The sequence below is a fragment of the Diabrotica virgifera genome, chromosome 9 (genome assembly GCF_917563875.1).
Source record: "Diabrotica virgifera virgifera chromosome 9, PGI_DIABVI_V3a".
Lineage (NCBI taxonomy): Eukaryota > Metazoa > Arthropoda > Insecta > Coleoptera > Chrysomelidae > Diabrotica > Diabrotica virgifera.
Window position 1 is genome coordinate 90001798 of NC_065451.1, and position 23953 is coordinate 90025750.

At 36.3% G+C, this 23953-nt stretch overlaps 2 protein-coding genes across 2 annotated transcripts; one reads left to right on the plus strand and one right to left on the minus strand.

The window, feature by feature from the left end:
• Window positions 1-5753: 5753 nt before the first annotated feature.
• On the plus strand, window positions 5754-7936 carry LOC114344999 (uncharacterized). Its single transcript, XM_028295820.2, has 2 exons — window positions 5754-6297; window positions 7324-7936. Exons 1-2 carry the CDS (start codon window positions 5965-5967, stop codon window positions 7891-7893), a joined length of 903 nt encoding a protein of 300 aa, XP_028151621.2. The 5' UTR covers window positions 5754-5964; the 3' UTR covers window positions 7894-7936.
• Window positions 6748-8048, minus strand: LOC126892283 (uncharacterized). The gene is made up of 2 exons (XM_050661783.1): window positions 7949-8048; window positions 6748-7228 (listed from the first exon to the last, which is right to left on the minus strand). The coding sequence occupies exons 1-2, from the start codon at window positions 8039-8041 to the stop codon at window positions 6938-6940; spliced, it is 384 nt and encodes a 127-aa protein (XP_050517740.1). The 5' UTR covers window positions 8042-8048; the 3' UTR covers window positions 6748-6937.
• Between the last annotated feature and the right edge of the window lie 15905 nt (window positions 8049-23953).

Here is a 23953-nt window from a genome sequence, read left to right on the forward strand (position 1 = left end):
ACATATGTGTACGATTTTAAGAGTATTGATGAAATGATAATTGTTTAATGACTGATAACTTTCTTGGTAGTCGACCCAACATAAATTGTATAAAGATAGAAAAAGTGATATGATAATTGTAAAAATACTGTTTTGTTTTTATCTGATATTTATCTGAAAATGAGACTAAAGTAACTTGATGAAACTGAGTCCTCCAGAGACCTGACATCAAATTGGTTAAAAATTAAATGGTTGTAAAATATAGGGGGGAGTAGGACGGTATGAGAAGTCTGACATAGTATGTTGTGATATTGGACCATGGAAGATGTGTAGTGTGTTGTTATGAAATAAGAGTTATCTAATCTATAAGCTATGAGATGAGGCTAAGAAAAAAGGTGGCTGGAATGAGACTCAATTCTGATGGATGTGGTTGTATATGTGATGTAGGAGCTGAATTTTGGAAAATTAAAGCTAATGTAAAATAATGAGGATGTAAGAGGATGAGGTACAAATGAATATTAAAGAGTTAAAGTAACTTAAGTAAGTTAAACTTTAACTCTTTAATATTCATTTGTACCTCATCCTCTTACATCCTCATTATTTTACATTAGCTTTAATTTTCCAAAATTCAGCTCCTACATCACATATACAACCACATCCATCAGAATTGAGTCTCATTCCAGCCACCTTTTTTCTTAGCCTCATCTCATAGCTTATAGATTAGATAACTCTTATTTCATAACAACACACTACACATCTTCCATGGTCCAATATCACAACATACTATGTCAGACTTCTCATACCGTCCTACTCCCCCCCATATTTTACAACCATTTAATTTTTAACCAATTTGATGTCAGGTCTCTGGAGGACTCAGTTTCATCAAGTTACTTTAGTCTCATTTTCAGATAAATATCAGATAAAAACAAAACAGTATTTTTACAATTATCATATCACTTTTTCTATCTTTATACAATTTATGTTGGGTCGACTACCAAGAAAGTTATCAGTCATTAAACAATTATCATTTCATCAATACTCTTAAAATCGTACACATATGTACACATTACATACTATTTTGTGTTCCTAGTATAAGGCCTTTACCATTATTTGTCTAATCGTATTGACAATTTTATACCACTAATACAACACCTATTGGTATTGTTGACTGCATAACTTCCTGTAACGTAAACATTTCATTTCCCTATTTTGAATACTTAATTAATGCATTATTTCTAGGGAAAAAATCTTTCATATTTTGTGAACATCTTTTATTTTTACTATTTGTAAATTTGATACTGTTTTTTATCTTAAAACATTTAAATTAATCTTTAACGTTGTGGCTGAAGTAATATTACAACTAGGTTACATTGACAGTTCTTGGTGTCATTTCGGGTTGCTCTTTAATACACTTGTCAGTTGGCCATTGAAATCCAATATGTGAGGTTTTCACCAAAAAAAGTTCCAACCACGTGGGGAGAGTCCTGTGTTGCCCTGGGTAACATCCAGGTTTATCTATTACATCCGATGAATTTTATATAAATATGTAAAACATCTTTATTATTTACATTTAAAGGGTTTTTACCCTATACATTTTGGTGGCTCAGGCATGCAAATTTTGTAAGTATGACCTCTTGTTCTTGAAAACCTCTGTCAATTTTAACTTTTATCTCATTTAATTAGGTTATACTTAATTTTAGGGCTTTTAAACACTGATGATGGATTCCTTAATCCGAAAACGTTTTGTATTTTGACCCTTATTTAGGGTATTTTAATATATACCTTTTACAAGAAACTTGGCATTTTTTTAGAAACAAAAAGTTGAATCACTGATGTGTGTACGTGAAGTATGATTGACCTTGATTTTTTTTTCATGTGAAGACATTTGAACAACTAAAATATGGTTAAGGATTACTTGTTGCAAAATATGATTGTAAAATTGGATGTTACAAGAAGGATTTCTTTACAGACGTAAAACTAAAAGTAAAGGAAAATGTCATTAAGTCAGAAATTACTTTGAACTGGAAATATAATTTTAAAGAACTTTTCTCCGTAGAGGACATAAATTTGGTAGTTATAGGGACTATTTAAGACCTGATGGTTACAGAATAACAATTTTCCTAATCTAAGTATGGTATTGAAAATGAGAAAATGGTAATTTTTTTCTTGGGAAGAACAAAAAATGGCGCTTACCCAATGTCCAGAATCCTCCGATATTGGAACTAAAACAGCACTCTCACCATAATTTATACCATAAAATAAACTTCTTTCCAACTTAAATGCATCCCTTTTCAACTAAATAATTATTTTCTAAATAAACTAAAATGGCTAGACACCGGTCGCTGGAAAATCACATCATTTGCAGACGGCTACCGAAGATCAAGTAACCATCAACTTTCACCTTCTTCCCGTCCTGTCATCCAGGCGGAAATTGTCATTGACACATGAGCCAACGAATAAATGTTAAATTCACTAACCATACTACCAACCAAAATAATTATAATGGGGTTCAAGTTTAGATTACACTCTATGCGAGTGAACGTATACCTGGTTGCATACTTAATAGGTAGCATTTTTTTTATAGAAGTGAATCTTATAGTAGCGATCAGGATACTGATCGTTACATTCTCCCATTACTGGGAAAAAAAATTGATCTTATGAGCAATTTTTTTTCCATATACACCTATGAATACCCAATACAAGTATCCATAGAGAAAATCACACGCTGTGGGATCCAACACAGGCGTGAATAAACCGAATGACTAAAATTACCTAAGAATACTACACTACTCTAAACTAACCTATCGTTGGACACCGTCCAAAACTCTTAGGACCAGTCCTCTGTGACCTATGTCCTAAAGTCCAAATTGTGTTCGAGTTGATTCAGTAGATTTAAATAAAACCCCAAATTATGGTCAACAAGAACACCATAACAACAATATTCATGAAGGCAAACCTACATATAACCTATACAACGACTAACTCAAACACACTTACATCTGACTCGATCGATTATACCTAACCGCAAATTATGAGTCCTGTAAATGGGATTATCGTAATACTCAATATATCACATATAGTACCAACATACATACTTAAGGTTGCTTATAACCCTTTGCTAAATTACATAATTCAGATAACTCCTAATCTGAAAAAAAATATCTACACAAAAAAGTACTACACAATCGTTCTATCGATGGACAACAGATTTACATAGAGCATATCCAAAGTGAACAATCAGTAGATCTCGTAGCCAATTCTATATAAGCCAAACATAGACCATAGTATATATCAAAATAAATATAAGAGTTATTGACAAGAAAAGAAATTATTGTAGCAAGCCTTTTATCCTAAATTGATCTGACAGTGGACAACAGATTTATATTGAAGCATATCCAAGGTGGAACAACCAGGCAGATTTAATTGAGCAACGCTACAACCTAGCACTAAATGTGCTAATAGTGATTACATATTGGGTACCATGAACCTAATTCAACTGATCATCCGAATTGTATCAGATGCAATGGAAGATCTATCTAAGGGTACCTAATCGAATAGTTGACATAACAGAAGTGGGCTCATTCTGGGATCCTCTAACTATAGCTATAGCTACAACAGATTGATAAGAATGGCCAGAAGAACCCAACCAATATTTCGAAGTCATCATAGATGAAATAACTCAAGAAGTCACATATTGATAACTCTTATAAATAAATCCAATTAAGGAAATACTAGAGAACAAGTAAATCAATTTCTAAAGAAACTGCAGATTAAGAAAATGTTCCCTAGTTACTCACAGAGAACAGGATAATGATCCTGACTCTAAGGTACATATGAACCAAAAAAAAATAGTTCCTCGGAAAGATGATGCTTGAACAAAATAATCCCTTGGTGAATACAAAAGCTACAATATTTCAATATATCAAAGAAGTTACCATCATTATCAGAATAATAAAATAGTAAAACTTAAGAAGGATAGATAAACATACAAGTTAAGACTAAGTCTGTTCAGAATGAATGTAAACTGAAAATCGAATAAGAATGCGTAGTGCATGATTAAAATGATGATTAAACATTCTATCATAAAGATTCAGCATCTGAACTAATTGAGGTATGGCTTGGAACTAGGCAACTGTGAGCAATGAAATCTGCTTCCTATCAGGTGCACAGTCGATAAGCAACAAGTCTCGAACCCACGTATTTGCATAGCCAAGCTAGGCAAACCATTTTCCTAAGAAATGTTCACTACAATAAATAATGAAATGGTTTCATAGTCTTTACCATAAATTTCATATCAATTAACTTAATTGTATATTTGACAAAAGGGGTATGACTTTGGACTCATACTGTATACTAAAATTGCATTTACCCAAACAAATATCGCGATAACTTCTTTAGACCACAAGAAGCTAATGTATCAAGGAATCATTCTAAGCATTTTAAAAACTTTCCAGTAGAACCTACAAAATCAAATACAAAACCAGATAATCCTAATCTAAACCTATTATGTAGATACCCTAATCTACAAGTGATGACATATCTAAGCATAATCACATACAAGGTGTTAACAGTTCCATACCACTTCAATAATAAGCCAAATTAAGCTAAATCTCAATAATAAACTAATGACATCTAACGTACATAGAATATGGACAGCTAGAAAATTACTATAATAGATAAAACATAGAGTCCCTATCTGGTGACTAAAATCAAAATCCAATCGTTAACCTATTCATTGAACAATCGAGTATTTCTGAAATTTAGAAAGAGGAATTAACTTGATCAATATTGTTAAGTTAATCTTCTTCTTCTGACGACGAAGATGCTAAGTCGACAGTATTATCTGGTAATAAGTCCTTTATATGAAATCGACCAAGACTTCGGTTGGACGAACTATCTTTTAATTCATATATTAAAGGAGAGATTACTTTACTGACAACACATGGGACATATTTCTGACAAAATTTGGCAGAAATAGCATCACCTTTACTAGACTTAACGAAATTCCGTTTTAATACCCGATCACCAACAAAGAATCGCAAATCTCTTTTCCTCAAATTATATTGACTCTGTGACTTAAGGTAAGAAGATTTTAACTTCTTTCTGATGTCTGCAAATATTGGAGGCAAAGTCTGAAGATCATCTAAACGATGAAGCTTCTCAGAGATCAGAGGGAGATTTGTGGAATTGTCCGAAATTAAACCAAAATAATCACCAGACAAAGCAATATTTCTACCAAAATTCAAATAAGCTGGAGAACATTGAGTAACTTCATGGACCGAAGTTCTTATGGCTTGAGCTATTGAGTGAATATACTGGTCCCAAGCTCTGTGATCTGGATAGGTGTATGATCTAAGGGCTGTTACAATACTGCGGTTCACTCGCTCACTGTTATTAGCTTGCGGATGGTATGCAGCATTATAAAAGATCTTCTGAACTTTGTATTTAGTTAGAAGGTCTTTAAAAGCCTTAGACACAAATTGAGGACCATTGTCACAAGACACAATTTGGGGAACACCAAACAACAAAAAGACTTGTTCCTCCAAATATTTCACAATGGCAGGGACAGTGGCATTCCGAAGAGGAAAAACTAGTGGAAATTTTGTAAAGTAGTCCACAACCACCAAACAATAGGTATAGCCATTGTAGCTACGAGGATATGGCCCAATCAGATCCATGGATATCATCTGCCATGGGAAGTCAATGTTCCTAAAGGCGCATCCACATTATGCCATGCCTTGCCGATCGGTAAGCCACATGTAGTACGGACGCAATTGCGGCTTGGGTTCGGGGCCGAAAGCCGAACCGATTCCAAACCCGATTGATGGCGGTCTCGATGAAAGAGAACCGTACCGATCAGTGTAGTGTGTACGTTTTGTAGGCAATCCTCGTCGGCATTCAGTGAGGGATCAGTGCAATTGATCACGAAGACATCTCGTGGCCTGTCGATTCACAATAATTGTGTGCTTTATTGTTATTCGGGAAATGGAGTGGAATGAAGAAAATACACAAAACCTACTTGAAATGTATCATGAGCGCCCCGTTCTGTGGAACAGCCGATTGGCAGATTATAAAGACCGGAACAAACGTCGCGATGCATTGTTGGAAATAAGCGTATCTTTTGGAGTGGAGAAAGAGGAAATCGAAAAAAAGATTAGATATCTCTTAAGTCACTTTGCACGGGAAGTAAAAAAAGAGAAAGATTCAGAAAAAAGTGGTAATGGAACCGTAGAAACTTACAAAAGTAAATGGTTTGCGTATAAGTTAATGGAATTTCTGAAGGATAAGAATAAACCTATTGTAACGCAAGATTCAGAGGTATGTATATCATATTTACACTGTAGTAGATACTTTATTCATTCTTAATAATTGAGTTCATATTTATACATAAATTTGAAAATATTGATATAATCATATTGGTATATCGTATTTCATTTATCATATTGAAAAGGCAATGCTCCTTCTTGAGAAATGAAGAATTCGGCCAATTCGTTTCTCACATTTTGTGCCGCAGCTCCACTCCTTCTTGCCCTTCTGCCAAAACTGAGCAATTCATTAGAGGAAGCATTTCGTTTCCAAAGCCCAGGATTAATTGCTCCAGTATCCGAACACTCTACATCAATCATTCCAGGTGGAGTGTAAAGATTTCTTGAAGTGTTTTTTCGCAAGAAATTGTGTAGGTGAATTAAGGCCAAAACTACGTTCGTTGCAGTTTCTGGTTCCAACAACATGGGCCTACGAAGCACTCGGAAAACAGTACTTAAAATGCCAAAAGCATTTTCTGACACTCTTCTTGCGCGGCTCAATCGATAGTTGAATATTCTATTTTTTGAACCTTTTTCCTGATGTCCTGCGAATGGCTTCATTATGTTTGTTGATAGTGGGAATGCGTCATCCGCCACAAAAACAAATGGAACATCAGTGCTTCGTCCTAGTAATGAACAAGCAGGTGGAAGGTTTAGGGTATTTTCTTCAAGGCACCTTTGAAATATGAATCGTTGAATACGCCCCCGTCCGATATTCGTCCCTGACATCCCACGTTTGCATATATAAAATTATAATTTGCGTCTACAACAGCGAACAAGACAATGCTAAAGAAGCTCTTGTAGTTGAAAAAATCGGTTCCTGAATTTATAGGAGCTTGTATTGATATATGTTTGCCGTCCATAGCTCCGACACAATTTGGAAAATTCCATTTGTCGTTGAACTGCTTGGCTATAAAGTACCAACTTTCGTTAGTTTTAGTCATCTGAAAATAAAAGTTACATACCATTAACAGACGAACGAACTATAAATTGCAAAGCAAAAAAGTGGATTAATTTAGAAATTAATATTTTGTTTCAGGGTAAACGAAAACGAAAGGAAGAAGATTCACAAGAAGTAGAAACAGACGATGGAGAAGAGTCGCTACAAGTATTGGAACAGAGCATTGATGGTTCCGAAAATGAGGTTGGAACAACAGCTCAATCTCAATCTAAATCAAACTCAATTAACATTGTGAAGTCCCGTGGTCGAAAAAGTATGGCTACTAATTTACCAATTGTAAACGAGGCAGTGAATCTTATGCGATCTATTACTACTAAAAGGGCTGAAAAGGATGAATTTTCATTGTTTGGTGAACAAGTTGCAATGAAGCTTCGAAAAATTGTGTCGCCATTTGCTAGATTTTCCGTTCAGAATATAATTAATACTGTTCTATTTGAAGCAGAAATGGGCAAATACGATAATCCTCATTTCATAAATCATTCTCATCCATCTACTCCACAAGCATATCCACTGCAATCATTCAATGTTGCCCATAATTCAATACCATCTCCAGGACATTACCCCAATACATTAAGTGGTCGGAGTTCGACATCAACTTCTACTATTAATCAAGATGAGGACATTCACACTCTCTTATTGACGTTGTAATTTCTTATATTTTTAAATATATAACAAACTACGATGAATAGTTATTTTTTCTTACCTTTACGTAATCTTGAAGAGCATCTATGAGCGCTTTGCATACCTCTGCAACACATTTTGAAATAGTTTGCTTAGATATTTTGAAGGTATACATGAGAGAATGGTAGGAATCTCCACTGGCAAAAAAACGTAGCGTAACTGCAAGTCGTTCAGAGGCAGGAATTGCTGCTCTAAATGACGTATCTTTTCTTGAAATAACAGGTCCAATCAAATCTAATAATGTTTGGAAATCTGTTTTGGTCATTCGAAAAAAATTTCTGAATCCTGCGTCACATCTATATTCCAAATTTAATTCATCTGCGTCGTCAGAAATCAAATCTTTCATAAGATCCGTGGCACTGTACCTATTACGACTTCTGAGGCTTGGGCGAACCCAAAACCTCTTGGGACGTTTATATGAAGTAGAGGCAATTATTACAACAGCTGCAGCCGCAAGAATCATATCATCCTCTTCTGAACTCATTATTGACACGCAACACTGTACAACTGCTACGTACACACTACAAATATTGTGTGGACACCAGCGACACCAATCGGTTTTGCCGATCGGCAATACCGATCGGCAAGGTATGGCATAATGTGGATGCGCCTTAAAAGTACCCATTAATCCAGCTTGTGGCATAGTACTTGGCTTGCAAGTAGCACAAACTCTACATCTAGAAATATATTTCTTGATATAGTTGCGCATGCCAGGCCAATAATATAATTCTGCTATCCTACTAAATGTTTTATAAGAACCAAAATGACCAGATGTCACATTATCATGAAATGTACCAAGAATTTCATCCCGGTTTGCTGTTGGGACAACAATCTTCCAATCAGACATATTAGACAAAGCTTCCACTGAACTAACGACATGCTTATAAAGGATATTATTTTCTACTTTAAAATCAGGATACTGATCAGGTTCTTGGGTAACCTTTTCCACCATTTTCTGATACCATGCATCCGGAACTAAAGTGGATAAGTCAAGAAGATTGACATCAAACGTTCGAGACAAAGCATCAGCTACTACAACACCATTTGCCTTACGATGGACGATATTATAATCAAATGCTGACAGCTTACAAATCCATCGAGACAAACGTTGGGATGGGTTACGCATAGAATGCATCCAGAGTAACGAACTATGATCAGTAATAAGGGTACACTTACGACCTTCTAAATAGTAACGGAAAGCCACCAAGCCATGAATAATAGCAAGGAGTTCACGCTCTGTAGTGGAATAATTTTTCTGAGCCTTATTGAGCTTCTTACTAGTATATGCTATGGGGTGTTCAGAACCATCTTTCATCTGAAAGAGTACACCACCTGAGGCGGTATTTGAGCAATCCGTCATGAGGTAGAAATGTTCACTGAAATCAGGTGAAGTCATGACAGGAGCACTGGTAAGAGCTTCTTTAATGCGATGAAAAGCTTCATCAGCTTCCGGAGTCCAGGTGATAGTCTGGCCCTTTTTCCTATTCTTAAGGAGGTCAGTAAGGGGTGATAATAAAGTAGAATAAGACGGCACAAATCGACGATAGTACCCACACATGCCCAAGATCCTACGTAATTGTGTAGTAGGTTTAGGAATGGGGAAGTCCTTAATAGCGGTTACTTTATCAGAGTCTGTTCTCAAACCTTGATGATCAACAACATATCCTAGAAATTTCAAATTAATCCTCTTTAAGGCGTGAAAATAATTTCTCCAATATTTCAATATGTGAAGAAAAATCAGGAGTAACAACTATGATGTCATCTAAATAATAGAATACGAATGGTTCGAGTTGGGGACCAATAACCAAGTCCATTTAACGACACATTGTTTGCGGAGCTGAAACTAGACCGAAAGGCATCGTGACGAACTGAAATAAACCTTTACCACTGACAGCGAAAGCAGTATACTTTTTACTCTCTTCACTCAACGGGATCTGTAAGAAGGCTTTGGATAAATCGATAGAAGAGATATATTTGGCATTCTGAAGTTTGCTCAGAATTATATCTATCCGAGGAATGGGATAAGCATCTCTATTAGTAGTGATACTATTAAGTTTGCGACCATCGAAGCATACTCTGAATGATCCATCCTTCTTCTTTGTCATCCATAAGGGACTACAAAATGACGACGTCGATTTTTCGATAATCTTTAAAGAGAGCATCGAATCAATTTCTTTACTTAAATCGGCTTGCCATGCCTGAGGTATGGGATATTGTTATTGTCTGAAAGGAGTTGTAGTGTTCACTTCGATAGTATGAGATATTAAATGTGTACGACCTAATTTATCCTTGGAAGAGATAGATGAAAGTTTAGAGATAATATTCTCTAACTGTTTTTGCTCTAAGCTAGACAAACTAGAGAACTCGCGAATGGCACTTAAAGTTGCAACATTAAAGGAAGATATAAACAATGAAAAATCTGAGCAATTTAGTGTACTATTAAATGCATTCAAGAAATCCATGCCAAGAATTATAGAATTTTTAACTGAAGGTATAACATAAAATGTAATCATTCTGCGAATATTGGCAACTACGATTTCTGTGTCAAATTTACCTGTAATTGACTGGATAGCACCATCTGCAGTAGAGACTTGTAAAGAAGAAATAGGCATAACATTAATATCCGTATTTTCTAATAATTTCAACGAATACGAACCTATTAAAGAAATGTTCGAGCCACTGTCTAATAGAGCTAAACACGATTGTCCTAATATTTCAATTTCAAGATAAGGTCGGTTATCATTATGTTTCCTAACTAATAAAGAATTTATATCAAAATCCAAAATATCTGATTTATTTCCAAAATAATCTGGTATTAACATAGACATATTATTATTATTTACAAACTTACAACCTGGTATAGAATTTTCAACTGTTTCCTTGTCTCGATTATGCTTATTACTAAAATTCCACTCTAAGACTGGAGGGAATAACCTACGATTAAGCAAACCGCTCGAGTCAACTGAAGTGTTACTAACAATTACTTTTTCCCTGATTTCGGTTTGCGTGTTGGCCTCCGGTTGGAAGTGTTTCTTCCTTCCTGAGAGGTGTTCGAACTGCTGGCGGGTATTGGACCTGAAGCTTCGTCTACAGCTGCGGTCATATTCCCTGATGGGGCTGCTGTTCGAGGAACGCTCAGGGTACGAGCTTCTGCATGCTCGTTTCCCGAACACTTAAAACAATTTCGTTTCAGTGTGTTATCTTTACCACAACCGTGGCAGAAAATCCGGGTTTGGGGTCTGGAACAATCACGAAATACGTGACCCGCTTCCTGACAATTCCAACAATAAAAAGAAGAAGTAGCCACAGACACATTCGGTGTATGGGGTCTAGATTGCCAAGAACGATTTCTCGAGGAGTGAGAATTAAAACCAGGACCAGAATTAAATCGCGAGGTTGTAGGAGGATTAAGAGACCAAGATAGAGTTTCCTCTAATCGTTTACATTTTTCTGTGAGTCTTCTATACTGGCTATATCAACCAGTGCCAATTGGGCATGGTAAAACGGTAACAAACATTTTACAATTATTTTTATTTTCGAACTATCCGTTAAAGGAGTGTCTAATCGATTACACATGTCTAACATAGTGTTGATAAACATGGTCACTGATTCTCCAGGTTTCTGCTTGTGGTTCTTGATCTCGTCTAAGAGATCAGTTTGGAAAGAATAAGGCAGAAAATCGGATTTTAGTTTCTGAGCCAAACCAGTCCAAGTGGTAAAGCTACCACGGTTGTTCATAAACCACGTAAAAGCATGGCCTGTAAATAATTCAGCAGAAGCTGAAAAAAGATCCTCCTCACTCACACCTCTTGAAACACGAAGACATTCTACCCTATCTAAAAATGAAATTACTTGGTCATAATGACCTTCACCAGAAAACCAAACTCCCCACTTATGTACCTGCACAGGCTTGGGATATAACAAGGAATTAGAGGCTTGAACCGAAGAAACAGGAGTGGACGTGGCTAGAGGATTTACTCGAGAATCGAGTTCACCTTCTAGACTGAGAATCCTAATGGACATAGAGCGTTTGTAAAGTTGTTGCTCCTCATCTGAGCAACATAATAAGTGGACACGACCAGAGATATGAGCAAGACGTGAAATGTATCTAGAATACATGCTATCATGGACAGTCCCTCTAAAATTATTTATCTTTTGCGTAAGATCCTCTAGTGTCTCATTTATTCCCTGTTGTTCCAGGAAAGGAATAGCTGCAGCTGAAATTTGACGGAAACTCCTATTTCCTTGCTCCTGTTTAAGAGCACCACGCAATAGACTGCGTTTTCTATCACATTTAGCGGCTTCTTCAACCTCTATTTCCCTTATCCTCAGCTCATAGTCCAATTCCTTAACCAACAAATGTTCTGGCTGAAAGGTACACATGGTGGTAGTGAAAATTTAGTAACAATAAACCCAACCCAACAACGACAAACCGAACCCAATCCAACAACTAACGACCAATTAACCGGCAATCTACTAAACGAGCTGCTAAACCGACGAACGAATAAACCGACAAATCAAATATAACCGATATATATATATATATATATATATATATATATATATATATATATATATATATATATATATATATATATATATATATGTTTAAAAACATGAGATGTAGATCCTTGAAACACACTCAGTGATCAAAAGATCCAAGGTTAATGGTTTGACGACTACTCGTACGAAATCAAACAGATGAAATAGAGAATGTGGAAAAATCCCCTTACGAACAATTCACACATCCACCATTTCGGGTTGGGAAAAATTTTTTGAATAGAATCAAAGATCCAAACACCAGTTCTTAGAAATGTGTTTCGCCCTCTTCAACCTCTCTGGGCTTATCAATAAAGATGAGAGGTTGAATATCTTTAGACACATTCAAATCAAAAAACAACATTCGAGACCTAGACATAGAAGGTGCGTAAATCTACGGCAAGTCCGACAATGACAGTCTCAAGTTTTAATTCCCTAATTACTTAAAGTAAGTAAAATATATGTTTAAAAACATGAGTGATTTTTTCATTAAAATAACTTTTTTTCGTAAAATTAATAATAAAAGAGTTATCTGAATTGAAATAACTGAAAATAATGTTAGTTATCCATAATTTTTATCCATAATTAATAAAAAAACATTTGATTTCGTACGAGTGGTCGTCAAACCATTAACCTTGGATCTTTTGATCACTGAGTGTGTTTCAAGGATCTACATCTCATGTTTTTAAACATATATTTTACTTACTTTAAGTAATTAGGGAATTAAAACTTGAGACTGTCATTGTCGGACTTGCCGTAGATTTACGCACCTTCTATGTCTAGGTCTCGAATGTTGTTTTTTGATTTGAATGTGTCTAAAGATATTCAACCTCTCATCTTTATTGATAAGCCCAGAGAGGTTGAAGAGGGCGAAACACATTTCTAAGAACTGGTGTTTGGATCTTTGATTCTATTCAAAAAATTTTTCCCAACCCGAAATGGTGGATGTGTGAATTGTTCGTAAGGGGATTTTTCCACATTCTCTATTTCATCTGTTTGATTTTATATATATATATATATATATATATATATATATATATATATATATATATATATATATATATATATACAGTATGTCCCTGTAAGTTGTATCCATATGGAAAACTTTTTTATTATTAGTTTTACGAAAAAAAGTTATTCTTCATAAAAAGCTCTGCATGGTCCAAAACCTAAGATTTAACTATCAAATATCAAATTTTTTGAATATTATAAGAGGTATGTCAAAAACTTTGAATTTCACTCAAGAATAAAGTAGCTTTATTTCTCACAATATTGAAATTTGCTGTTAGGAAAAGTTGTTTGGAATTAAAAAATATGTTCTAGTATGCAATTACATCCTTCTAATTGAAAAATTATTTTTTTGAAAAATTATGGATAACTAACATTATTTTCAGTTATTTCAATTCAGATAACTCTTTTATTATTAATTTTACGAAAAAAAGTTATTTTAATGAAAAATTCTGCATGGTCTAAACACTAAAATACAACCATGATATGTCAAATTTTATCAATTTTATACGAGGTATGTTAAAAAAATATGAATTTCGCTCAGGAGTAAAATACGTTTATTTTTCACAATACCGAAAATTGTTATTATGAAAAGTTATTTAGAATTAAAAACTATGTTTCAGTATGTAATTACATCCTTCTAATTGAAATATTCTGAACTATAAAGGTACTTAACTTTTGATCTAAATTTATCTTTTTGACATACCTCGTATAAAATTGATAAAATTTGATATAAGATGGTTGTATTTTAGGTTTTAGACTATCCAAAACTTTTTATTAGGAATCACTTTTTTTCGTAAAATTAATAATAAAAGAGTTATCAGAATTGAAATAACTGAAAATAATGTAATTTTTCAAAAAAATTGTTTTGTTCAATTAGAAGGATATAAATGCGTATTAGAATATAGTTTTTAATTCCAAACAACTTTTCATAATAGCAATTTTTAATATTGTGAAAAATAAAGCTACTTTACTCTTGAGTGAAATTCAAATTTTTTGACATACCTCGTATAACATTCATAAAATTTTATATCTGATGGTTGAATCTTAGGTTTTGGACTATGCAGAGCTTTTTATGAAGAATAACTTTTTTTCGTAAAATTAATAATAAAAAAGTTTTCCATATGGATACAACTTACAGGGACATACTGTATATTTGGGGTAGATATTTAAAATAATTCAAGCAAATATTTAGTGTAAATGTATATATAAAAAAGTGAGAAATATGGTCAGTTGGCCGGGCTGTACATTCTTTTGTGTTGCTACCTGCAAATCCTTTTGTTAACTAATTGGAAGGTGGGTTATTTGGCTTGAGGAATGTGCATTATTTATTATATTTCAAGTTGCTCGAAAAATTTAGTTTTGTCGCCGTAAATATGTATTTTGTCCTTGCGTGGGCCGTGCACAAACGCGTGCCATTGGTCAAATGAGTACCGTTGGTGACAATACACCAAAACTTAGAAGAAAAATTTTTAGTCAGCTCTGCACGAGTGACGAGTAGTAAGTTAGAATGTGCTACCAGGTACGTGTTTCCAGTGCGAGACCTCACAGTCTAAATTGACTGTGGATCTGAAGGACTGTGGACTGTGGCACTGAAGCTGGATCTCTGCTTGTGGTCTTCTTAAATATCCCTCTGCCAGTGTTGTTTCGGAGAAGTGGAGGCATCTGCGCGATTTGTGAGAATCACACGGTTCCAAGTGTCGATGCGTGTTCGACGTATCGGCGTATCATTACAAATTATGACAAAAATTTAAAAGTAATTAATTTGCTACAGTAATTTTGTAGCCTTTTTATTTTTCTGCATGTAGATCCTAATTTGATTTCGTCTATACATATAGCCTGGCTTGTGAATTTATGTCGTCTGTGATTTGTTCTATACGGTAGGTATAGATTTTTGGAGGAGGGCGTGTCAGGTTTGGAGCTTGATGGGCGGTGACTGTGAATGTGACTGTTATTTCCGCCAGGAGGAATATTGTTTTGTGTACTATTATGAGTGCTTTGTGAATTAGTTGGACCGTTAATTAAGGTGGCATTAATATTGTCTGTGACTGTATTTATTTATCAGTTCCCTGTCGCTATAACTACTGCTAACACTATCTCTACGATTACTAACGAGGGTATAATTATCTGATAAGCTACTAATACTATTTGTACTACTTGCCGCTCTATGGGGGCAACTACTGGGTCTTTCTATCTGGGAACTAGAGGGTGTGGAATTTTGTAAGGGAGTGCCGGGCCTAGAGCCGCCTGCACTGGCTCTAGATTTGGGGCTGTGGTTTCCCTGTTTAGATGTGCTAGAGTTCTTAATTGACTTTTGGCGTTTTGGATAAATGAAGGGCACAGGGAAAAAACCCCGTCAGTCAAAAAAAGCAAATTTCGAGAAAACAGAGAAAGTTTTTTCAATTCTAGAGGCTAAAAAAATAAACAATAAACGTATAGAAAACATTTTAATTAATTTATTGACAATTTTGAATATTTTTGCATTAAAAAACCAGAGTAAAACCTAAAACTATTAAAAGGTCTGAAGTCAATTCTCGTCAAAAATAAACAATAAACGTATAGAAAAAAAATTAATTAATTGACAATTTTGTTAATATTGTTGCAGTAAAAATAAACAACAAACGTATAGAAAACATTTTAATTCATTTATTGACAATTTTGTCAATATTTTTGCAGTAAAAAACCAGAGTAAAACCTAACAAACTATTTAAAAAACGGTCTGAAGTCAATTCTCGTCAAAAATAAACAATAAACGTATAGAAAAAATTTTAATTAATTTATTGACAATTTTGTTAATATTTTTCCAGTAAAAAACCAGAGTAAAACCTAACAAACTATTAAAAAAAACGGTCTGAAGTCAATTCTCGTCATCATCAATTAGGAGGTCGTCATCATTCTCTTCCTGTTGAACAGCGTCAGCAGTTAAATTTTTATCAAAAAGCTTTGCTTCGGGGTTTTCCAAATACTGTGATAAATGAAGAAGGTCGCGATATTTTTCAGCTGGTATTGGAAGTTTTCCATTGTACAAATTTTGTAACTGGGTATTTACTGCAGTGGCTGCGCCTTCATTTTTCTTTGATTTTTTGCAAGGAGGTTTTTTTCAAGGACGGAGGATGCATAAAGTCAAAAAAAAGTAGGTTTATGGAACACAAGTCGTCCTTCAGTTGCCGAAATTTTTAACATACGAATCGATCTTGTGGGAAATGGACATTTTCGGGGATAAAGTGATGATAGGTAAGCAGTCCAATTTTGAAAAACTACATCTACTTCGCAATCAATCACTGTAAATGGAGAGGGTTTTACCCGAGTATTCCTTAGAACCGCCCTCCAGTCTTCTGGAACCTCTGTATAGGATTTTTGGTTGACAATGCTCATATTCCGATCGCATTCCATGTAAGAGTGCCCTCTTATCGGAAATATCATCTTAACTGTTTTAAAACGTTTATCTTTTGTTACCAGATGATGTAAAAACCGGATAAATGTATAATTTTTATTTTGGCCCGCACATGAGTCACAAAATATACAGAGTTCTTGCACTTCAAGGGGCAAAATTTTAAAAACAAAATGCCGAAACATGGAGCATACATCATTTGCGCCTTTTTTGCCACAGACTCATCATACGTATAAAAAATTGCTTGCTGCGTTGAAAGTACATGAATATTGAAACTAATAAAATTCAGTTGGCGCCGATAGTAGACATCATTAGTCGTAATGTTAGGACACGGCAGGTTTTTTTGAAAGTCCATGGTCACAGGTTCCATCGTGATTGATTTCATGGAACGTTTTGGTAAATTTTTTTTAATGTATAAAAACGCTCACCTCTCTTAAGATGCACCTCTCTTTCTGTCTGCTTTGTTTGTAGATTGAAATGAAAAAATTGACCAACGGGGTTTTTCGCCTGTGCCCTTCAAATGTTAATTGATTTGGGTCGCGGATATTTTCATACGAAGGGGAGGGTAGTTCTCGTTGGAAAGATGGGGAACCGCGTCATGCTGACACAAGGTATTCCTCACCTCGTTTACTTTACAGTCACACTGATAACGGTGTATACAAATTTTGCAAGCTCTACAAAACATCTTACATTCACTTTCACACACTTGTCTTAAAGTTACACTTTGTAATATATTAAGATCCTTAAGGGATCTTACGTGATATTGCCCACATTCCTCCACATTGTTCGTAACCTCCATATTCTTCGTAACGTCCATTTTGCTTTTGATATTTTTTGCCCCCTCTGAGCATGCATTATAATCTTGTCCTGATAATTGTTCGCGTTTGGTCGTTTCATGTCCACAATCCTCTTCCACATTTTTACCTCCTCTAGCTCATCCATAGTATCCAATAATTTCTCGATTCTCCCTGTTACAGTCCTATTTAGGTAGTTGGTCTTCAGTTGATTGTTAAGCGACTCCAGGGACATGTTGGTATTATTTCCGGAATTTTTTCTATAACAATGAGCCCACGTTTTTATTCTCTGTATAGACTGAAGTATTTCCTAGAAAAAAGTAGACTAAAGGTGTCTTAAAATATGTACGATTTCATATAATTATTTACTTTTTTAAATAATTGAAAAGTATGTCTCATTTGCATTTTTATTTTCGTTAAATAGTTATCGGGTAATTACATAAATTTTTCTTCATCCGTTTCTGTAATAATCTTTCTCAGGTCGTTTTTCATTTCCTTCTTTAACGTTGTATCATTTCCTGCGCCAAATCGAGGATTGATCAAACAGAACAGACCTTTTAGGACAAGACAAATAAACGTTCTCGTTGAAAAGATGCGGAACCGCGTCGCGGTTCCGAATTTTGGAGCGTTTGACGCTTCCGTTGTCTTGCATAGTGATAGGGTATCGTGGATGACTGTGTTTTTTTCTACCGTGACCACGTGGTCGACGGCTTCGGGGTGACCTTCCCCACCTACTCGGATGCTCACGCGCTCTCTTCTCGAGCGTGGGTTCCTCTTGAGGTCCTCAGACACCAGAGCCAGGGGCCGGGGATGTCTAACCTTTTTACAGGTTCTACAGTGTCGGACCACAGGTGTCTCCCGTATGTTTCAGTCTTTTATAGTGTACCAATGACCTGAAAGGTATTTCTTACATTTAGAAGGATAATATATGGACCGTAGTCCCTCAATATCCCTGTACACTATAACAGACGCCGTTCCACGTGGCTTTCTCACACTATTTTTCTTCCTTCCTTTGTTCGCTGCGCCAGTGACGTCACACAGCCGTGCTGCAAGCTATAAGCAGGCTCCGCCCACTAGCTTGCTTGACAACGGCTTTGGCGCTCTCGCGGCTTACGTCATGTATGTGCTGCTGCTCGTTCGACTCGCGACTGTTTTCACACACACATACGCGTTCAAGCCAACCTCTAGGAACATGTGTGTACCACTGCTAGTCAGCGGGACCCACATGTCCGAAGATCAAACCTGTCTCGCTCCCGAAGAATTTCTTTCCGGAGCGGTACCTATCTGACCCCCAGGTTTTTTCCTCCACCCCTCCCCATCGTGTGGCATACGAAGGGGAGGCTTTGAACTTTTTACGTCTGGTGATTGGGGTAATGAAAACACCCTCCGTCTTGTCTTGATTGTGGTTAGGCCACCTATCTGTAGGGGTAGCTGTTTAGCTTTTCTCCCTAATTACTTTACTGAATTTATTTATGTTTCTCATGATTTTGGACTGAAGTCCCTAAGTGTGTGTTCCGAACGGAGAGACACCAACCTGTATTGGTGTCTCTCCCTTCGGACTTTAGTGTGTGTCGGTCACTCAGCTGCCGATTTGACAATACTTGCGTATTGTTTTCCTCGTCAGCTGGGCAGCCGCAAGGTCTGGCCATCCAGCTCGTGCTTGCCGGACACGGTCTCGTTGTTTAGGTTCGCGCTATGGTCTTTCATTGACCTGCCTGAAATTCCGTTATATTATTGATGTTTGGAATATCGCCGATGTTTTCGCGGGTGACTCTTTTGAAATTAGGCCAATTTGTCCTTTTTTTCGTTTACGGTTGTGTGTGATAAAGTTCTATTGCTCCTAGGGTCAGGATAATTGGATTGTGACTACTATCGCCCTTGTTTACTTCAATTTATTCGTATTTCATATTGTTGTCCAATATTGTGTAGAATTGCAATGTCCAACAAAGTGTGTTACCAACAAAGTGTGTTGGTACCTATTTCTGCTTGGAAATGTGTTGGTTCAACTTGTCCAATTGCATATGTATTCTCTTTCCTCTCAAGATAGCCACAAAGTAGTTTTCCATTTCGGTTGGTTTTCTGTCAAACCAGTTGGGAGATCTCGCGTTTAGGTCACCTATGATGACTGTTGGCTCGTCTGAATCTAATATTAGGTTTAGATCTTCCGCAAAGATCGGGTCTTGCGGTCTGACGTACACTGAGGCTATTTTCAACGTTTCGTCAGCCGCACAGATCCGAACTATTGTTGCTTCTAGGGTGACCAGACCATCCGGTGTCGGAACATGTTGATGTTTTATCCCTTTTTCACCATGATAGCCGTGCCGCCCGAAATAGATATATGGTCTTTTCTATAGATGTCATAGCCCGGGAATTTGGTTTTCACTTTTTCGGTGAGTTTTGTTTCCTGCAGTGCCATGCCATCTATATTGAGTCTGTTGGTAAACTCATCTAGTATATTCAGCTACCGACGTAAACTGCTAGAGTTATATGATATAATTGGTAGATCTTTCAACTGTTCTGACATTATGCGATTTTCTGTAGCCCCAGTGCATGGAAGAATTGTGTCATTTGTTCACACATGCCGGCGAACATTTTCATTTGTTCTTGTACTGCTGCTAGTACCTCTTTGTTCTCTGCAACAGCGTCTTTTTTGCCTTGTGTGGCTGCGGCATAACTTATGTTTGATGTTGTTTGTACGTTGTGTGTACTTATATTTCTGGGTGCTTGTTGGGTCTTAACCCTTTTTTTGGCGCTTTTTTGCAGCCTCTAGCTGGCTATGTGAGCCTCACCACAGTTTGCACATTTGGCTGGCGTGTTATTTTCCTTGTCACAATTTCTGGTGGCATGGTTTTCTCCACATTTCACACATCTGGAGTAAAATTTGCATGCTCTGGAGCCGTGGAAAAAGTTTTGGCAGTTGTAGCACTGCAACACTTCGCTCTTATTTTTGATTTCATCCTCTATTTCTACTTTCATGTGGCATAAATTCGTTATTATTTTGACTATTTCTGTATCACTTTCGTAATAGATCAACATGTATAGGAGCAGTTCTCTACCGTCTTTTTTTGATGTCATTCTGTTAGGTCTGCTATTTATATATTTAGGCTGGCCATTCAATCAAGGCTCTCCGTAAAACCTCAGGATTAACACCCCACTCCCCCTCAGGTTCTGACTGTGGGCCTCAGGAGTTTGATTATTAGTATTATTACTATTATCAATCATCTTGAGTACCTATAACTTTTATTCAGTAAATATTCAGAAATGGCTTTTCGCGTTGTAAAAAATAAATTCCTGTAGGCCTGCATTTTGGGTGTCGGTAAGCATCGAACCCAAAAGTAGGAACCCAAAAATAACTGTTCCGGACGAGCTACTGAAACTTACTCTTTCTTCGACCAAGGCTCTCCGTTGATCCTCGGGATTGACATCCCCCATGCCCACTCAGGTCCTGACTGGGGGTAGTCTGGGGCCCTCCGAGGAGTTCCGAGCTCCGAGACCGCTTTGACAAAGTGGTGCATCCACATACTGTACCGTAATAATAAAATATAAAAATAAAATAAAAATGTTCACGTGATATCATCTTACCTCAAAATAGTCCCATGTACTCCGACGGCATTGGTGGCAGTGGAGGTAAGGGTATCTTGCCTGTCCCATTCCTTTGCGACTTTGCTTTACGGAATGTCCGATGCGCCCGCATCGAAAACATTTGCCGCCCCACCCCGGACTTCGACGCAACCGTGACTTTGCAAATTCTACTGTTATACGCTGACCTCCCACCATGGTATCATTCAGGAACCACCTTTGAATCGGAAGCAAACATAAACTGTCTTTCATATTTTTACTCAGATTTTTGAGTAGGCACTAGAAACTATCCGAGACCGCTTTGAAAAAGCGGTGCATCCACATACTGTACCGTAATAATAAAATATAAAAATAAAATAAAAATGTTCACGTGATATCATCTTACCTCAAAATGGTCCCATGTACTCCGACGGCATTGGTGGCAGTGGAGGTAAGGGTATCTTGCATGTCCCATTCCTTTGAGACTTTGCTTTACGGAATGTCCGATGCGCCCGAATCGAAAAAATTTGCCGCCCCACCCCGGACTTCGACGCAACCGTGACTTTGTAAATTCTACTGTAATACGCTGACCTCCCACCATGGTACCATTCAGGAACCACCTTTGAATCGGAAGCAAACATAAACTGTCTTTCATATTTTTACTCAGATTTTTGAGTAGGCACTAGAAACTATCTTTCGGACCTTTTCCTAGACGAATAAGGCGGAATGTGACTGCATATTGTAGAGTCCTTTTCACCTTCTTTATTCGTCGTCTCCTATCTTATTAATTGTCACAGTCAGAGATTTAAGAATATTACCAGAAAGGGGCTCCACGAAAAGTTTTCAGATTTAAATAATTATTTATTATTTTAATAATGAATTTTGCATGATCTTTTAATTTTAGGTGTTTTAACGTTCTGCTATTTATCCAAAACTAATTTTACATATTAAGAATTATAAAAATCGCTGAGATGCGTCGATTTTATATATCTATTATTATAAATGTGCACTTTTTAAACATAAATTTAAATGTACAGGGTGGTTCACGAAAGCTTAGCATTATAATTATGTACAATTACAATTACTGTACGTGTCACTCGTCCCCAAATTGAATTTAACTCACAGTGAATAGATGCGTACGCACTTCGCACTAAGGGTTGAAAAGCCGAAAAGCCCAGTATTCATACGACTACAGAACAGATCACATCTTGCATATTTGTCACTTTTTAAACTGCAAATAAATACATAGCGTTTATAGTATCCGTTAATTAGTTCAGTAAATACAGAACTTTACAAGCGTAACGTTCTGAGAAGAACCAACCCAAAGCTCTTCATTTCTATACATAGTCATATACATAGACAACACTTCAATTCTTTACATAGACATAGTCTTCAATTTCTTACATAGTAATAGAATGTTGCCCCTTTACTAAGGGGGCAAAAGCTCATGATCAAAGATAAAAATGAAAAAGCAGCTTTAAATACTAAAACCAGCCCCAGAACTGGTTAACTGGGGTGCAAGGCCCCAGTTCTTGGGCACGTAAGCCCGCGAGGTGCAGGACCCGACTGATAGCGAACCGAGAGATCGCGCTCTTTTTATAGCCTTTTCTCGGTACAATTCAATCTCTTACAAAGTAATTGTACCCTAAAAAGTAAAACACTACTGCTACTCGAAGAGTTGTACTGAGTTCTGACCACAACACAACTTGTGGACTTTGGGCACCATGTCCACAACCAAATTTTAAGTATGAATTTATTGCTTTTGAAGACTAAATTTTAAATATAGAAATGTTGGGAACATTTAAACGTAACTTTTAAAAAAGATTTTATTTGAGAAATTACAACTTTTACAACTTATGGAACTATTGTTATACAATTAAATACGAACTAAAAAGAACCCTGAAAAATGTATGTTGCATCTATTTATTGGTTCGGTTATGCTGCGTCGGCTTCCGGGTCATCGGTCAGCCTGGGACGTTGAGGCTTGCATTTCTCCTTCCTCCTCTGGAATTGACTTAGTCCTCGAAGTCTGGGAAACTTCTGCAATTAGCTGATCTAGAATTTGAATTTGGGCTGGCTGTAGTTTGGGTCCAAAAAGCAATCTGGAAATTCTTTTTCTCTTTTTGATTATAAAGACAAAAATAAATAGTAAGAAGAAAACTATTAAAATTAAACTGGTGGTGCCAAGTCCCGTTGAAATTTGTGGAAGAGGGTCCAGTGTTTCTATTGGCTGAAGCTGGCCATGGGTATCTGGAATTTTGAGTTTTTCAATTTGAATCTTATGCTCTGGTATCAATTTTATTGGAACGACTTCTGGGATGGAAATCTCTTGTGTGGTCTTTTTATTGAATTTGGTTCCTTCTATGACAATTGGTTCATCTGTCATTAGGATACTACTGGTTATGACTTTTTCTTCTCGAATCTTTATTGGATGGACTACTCCTAATAGTATTACTTTATTGGTTTCTTGGAAGAAATTTTCTGTGACAACGACCTTAGTGCAATTTTGAACATTGGGTATGGAGCATCTGGATTTGATCAATTTTGTACAAATCATGTATTCAGCATGTCCACTACAGTCTTCGTACCATTTATTGTTAGCATAGAAATGTGTGGGTGGCAATATCATGATGTGATCTGCATTAGGGATAGGATAAATTCTATAAGTGAGGTATAGGTTGATGTCAAGGATAGGGATTTTTATTATTATGAGCATTGTTTGAGAAGTGACACAAAC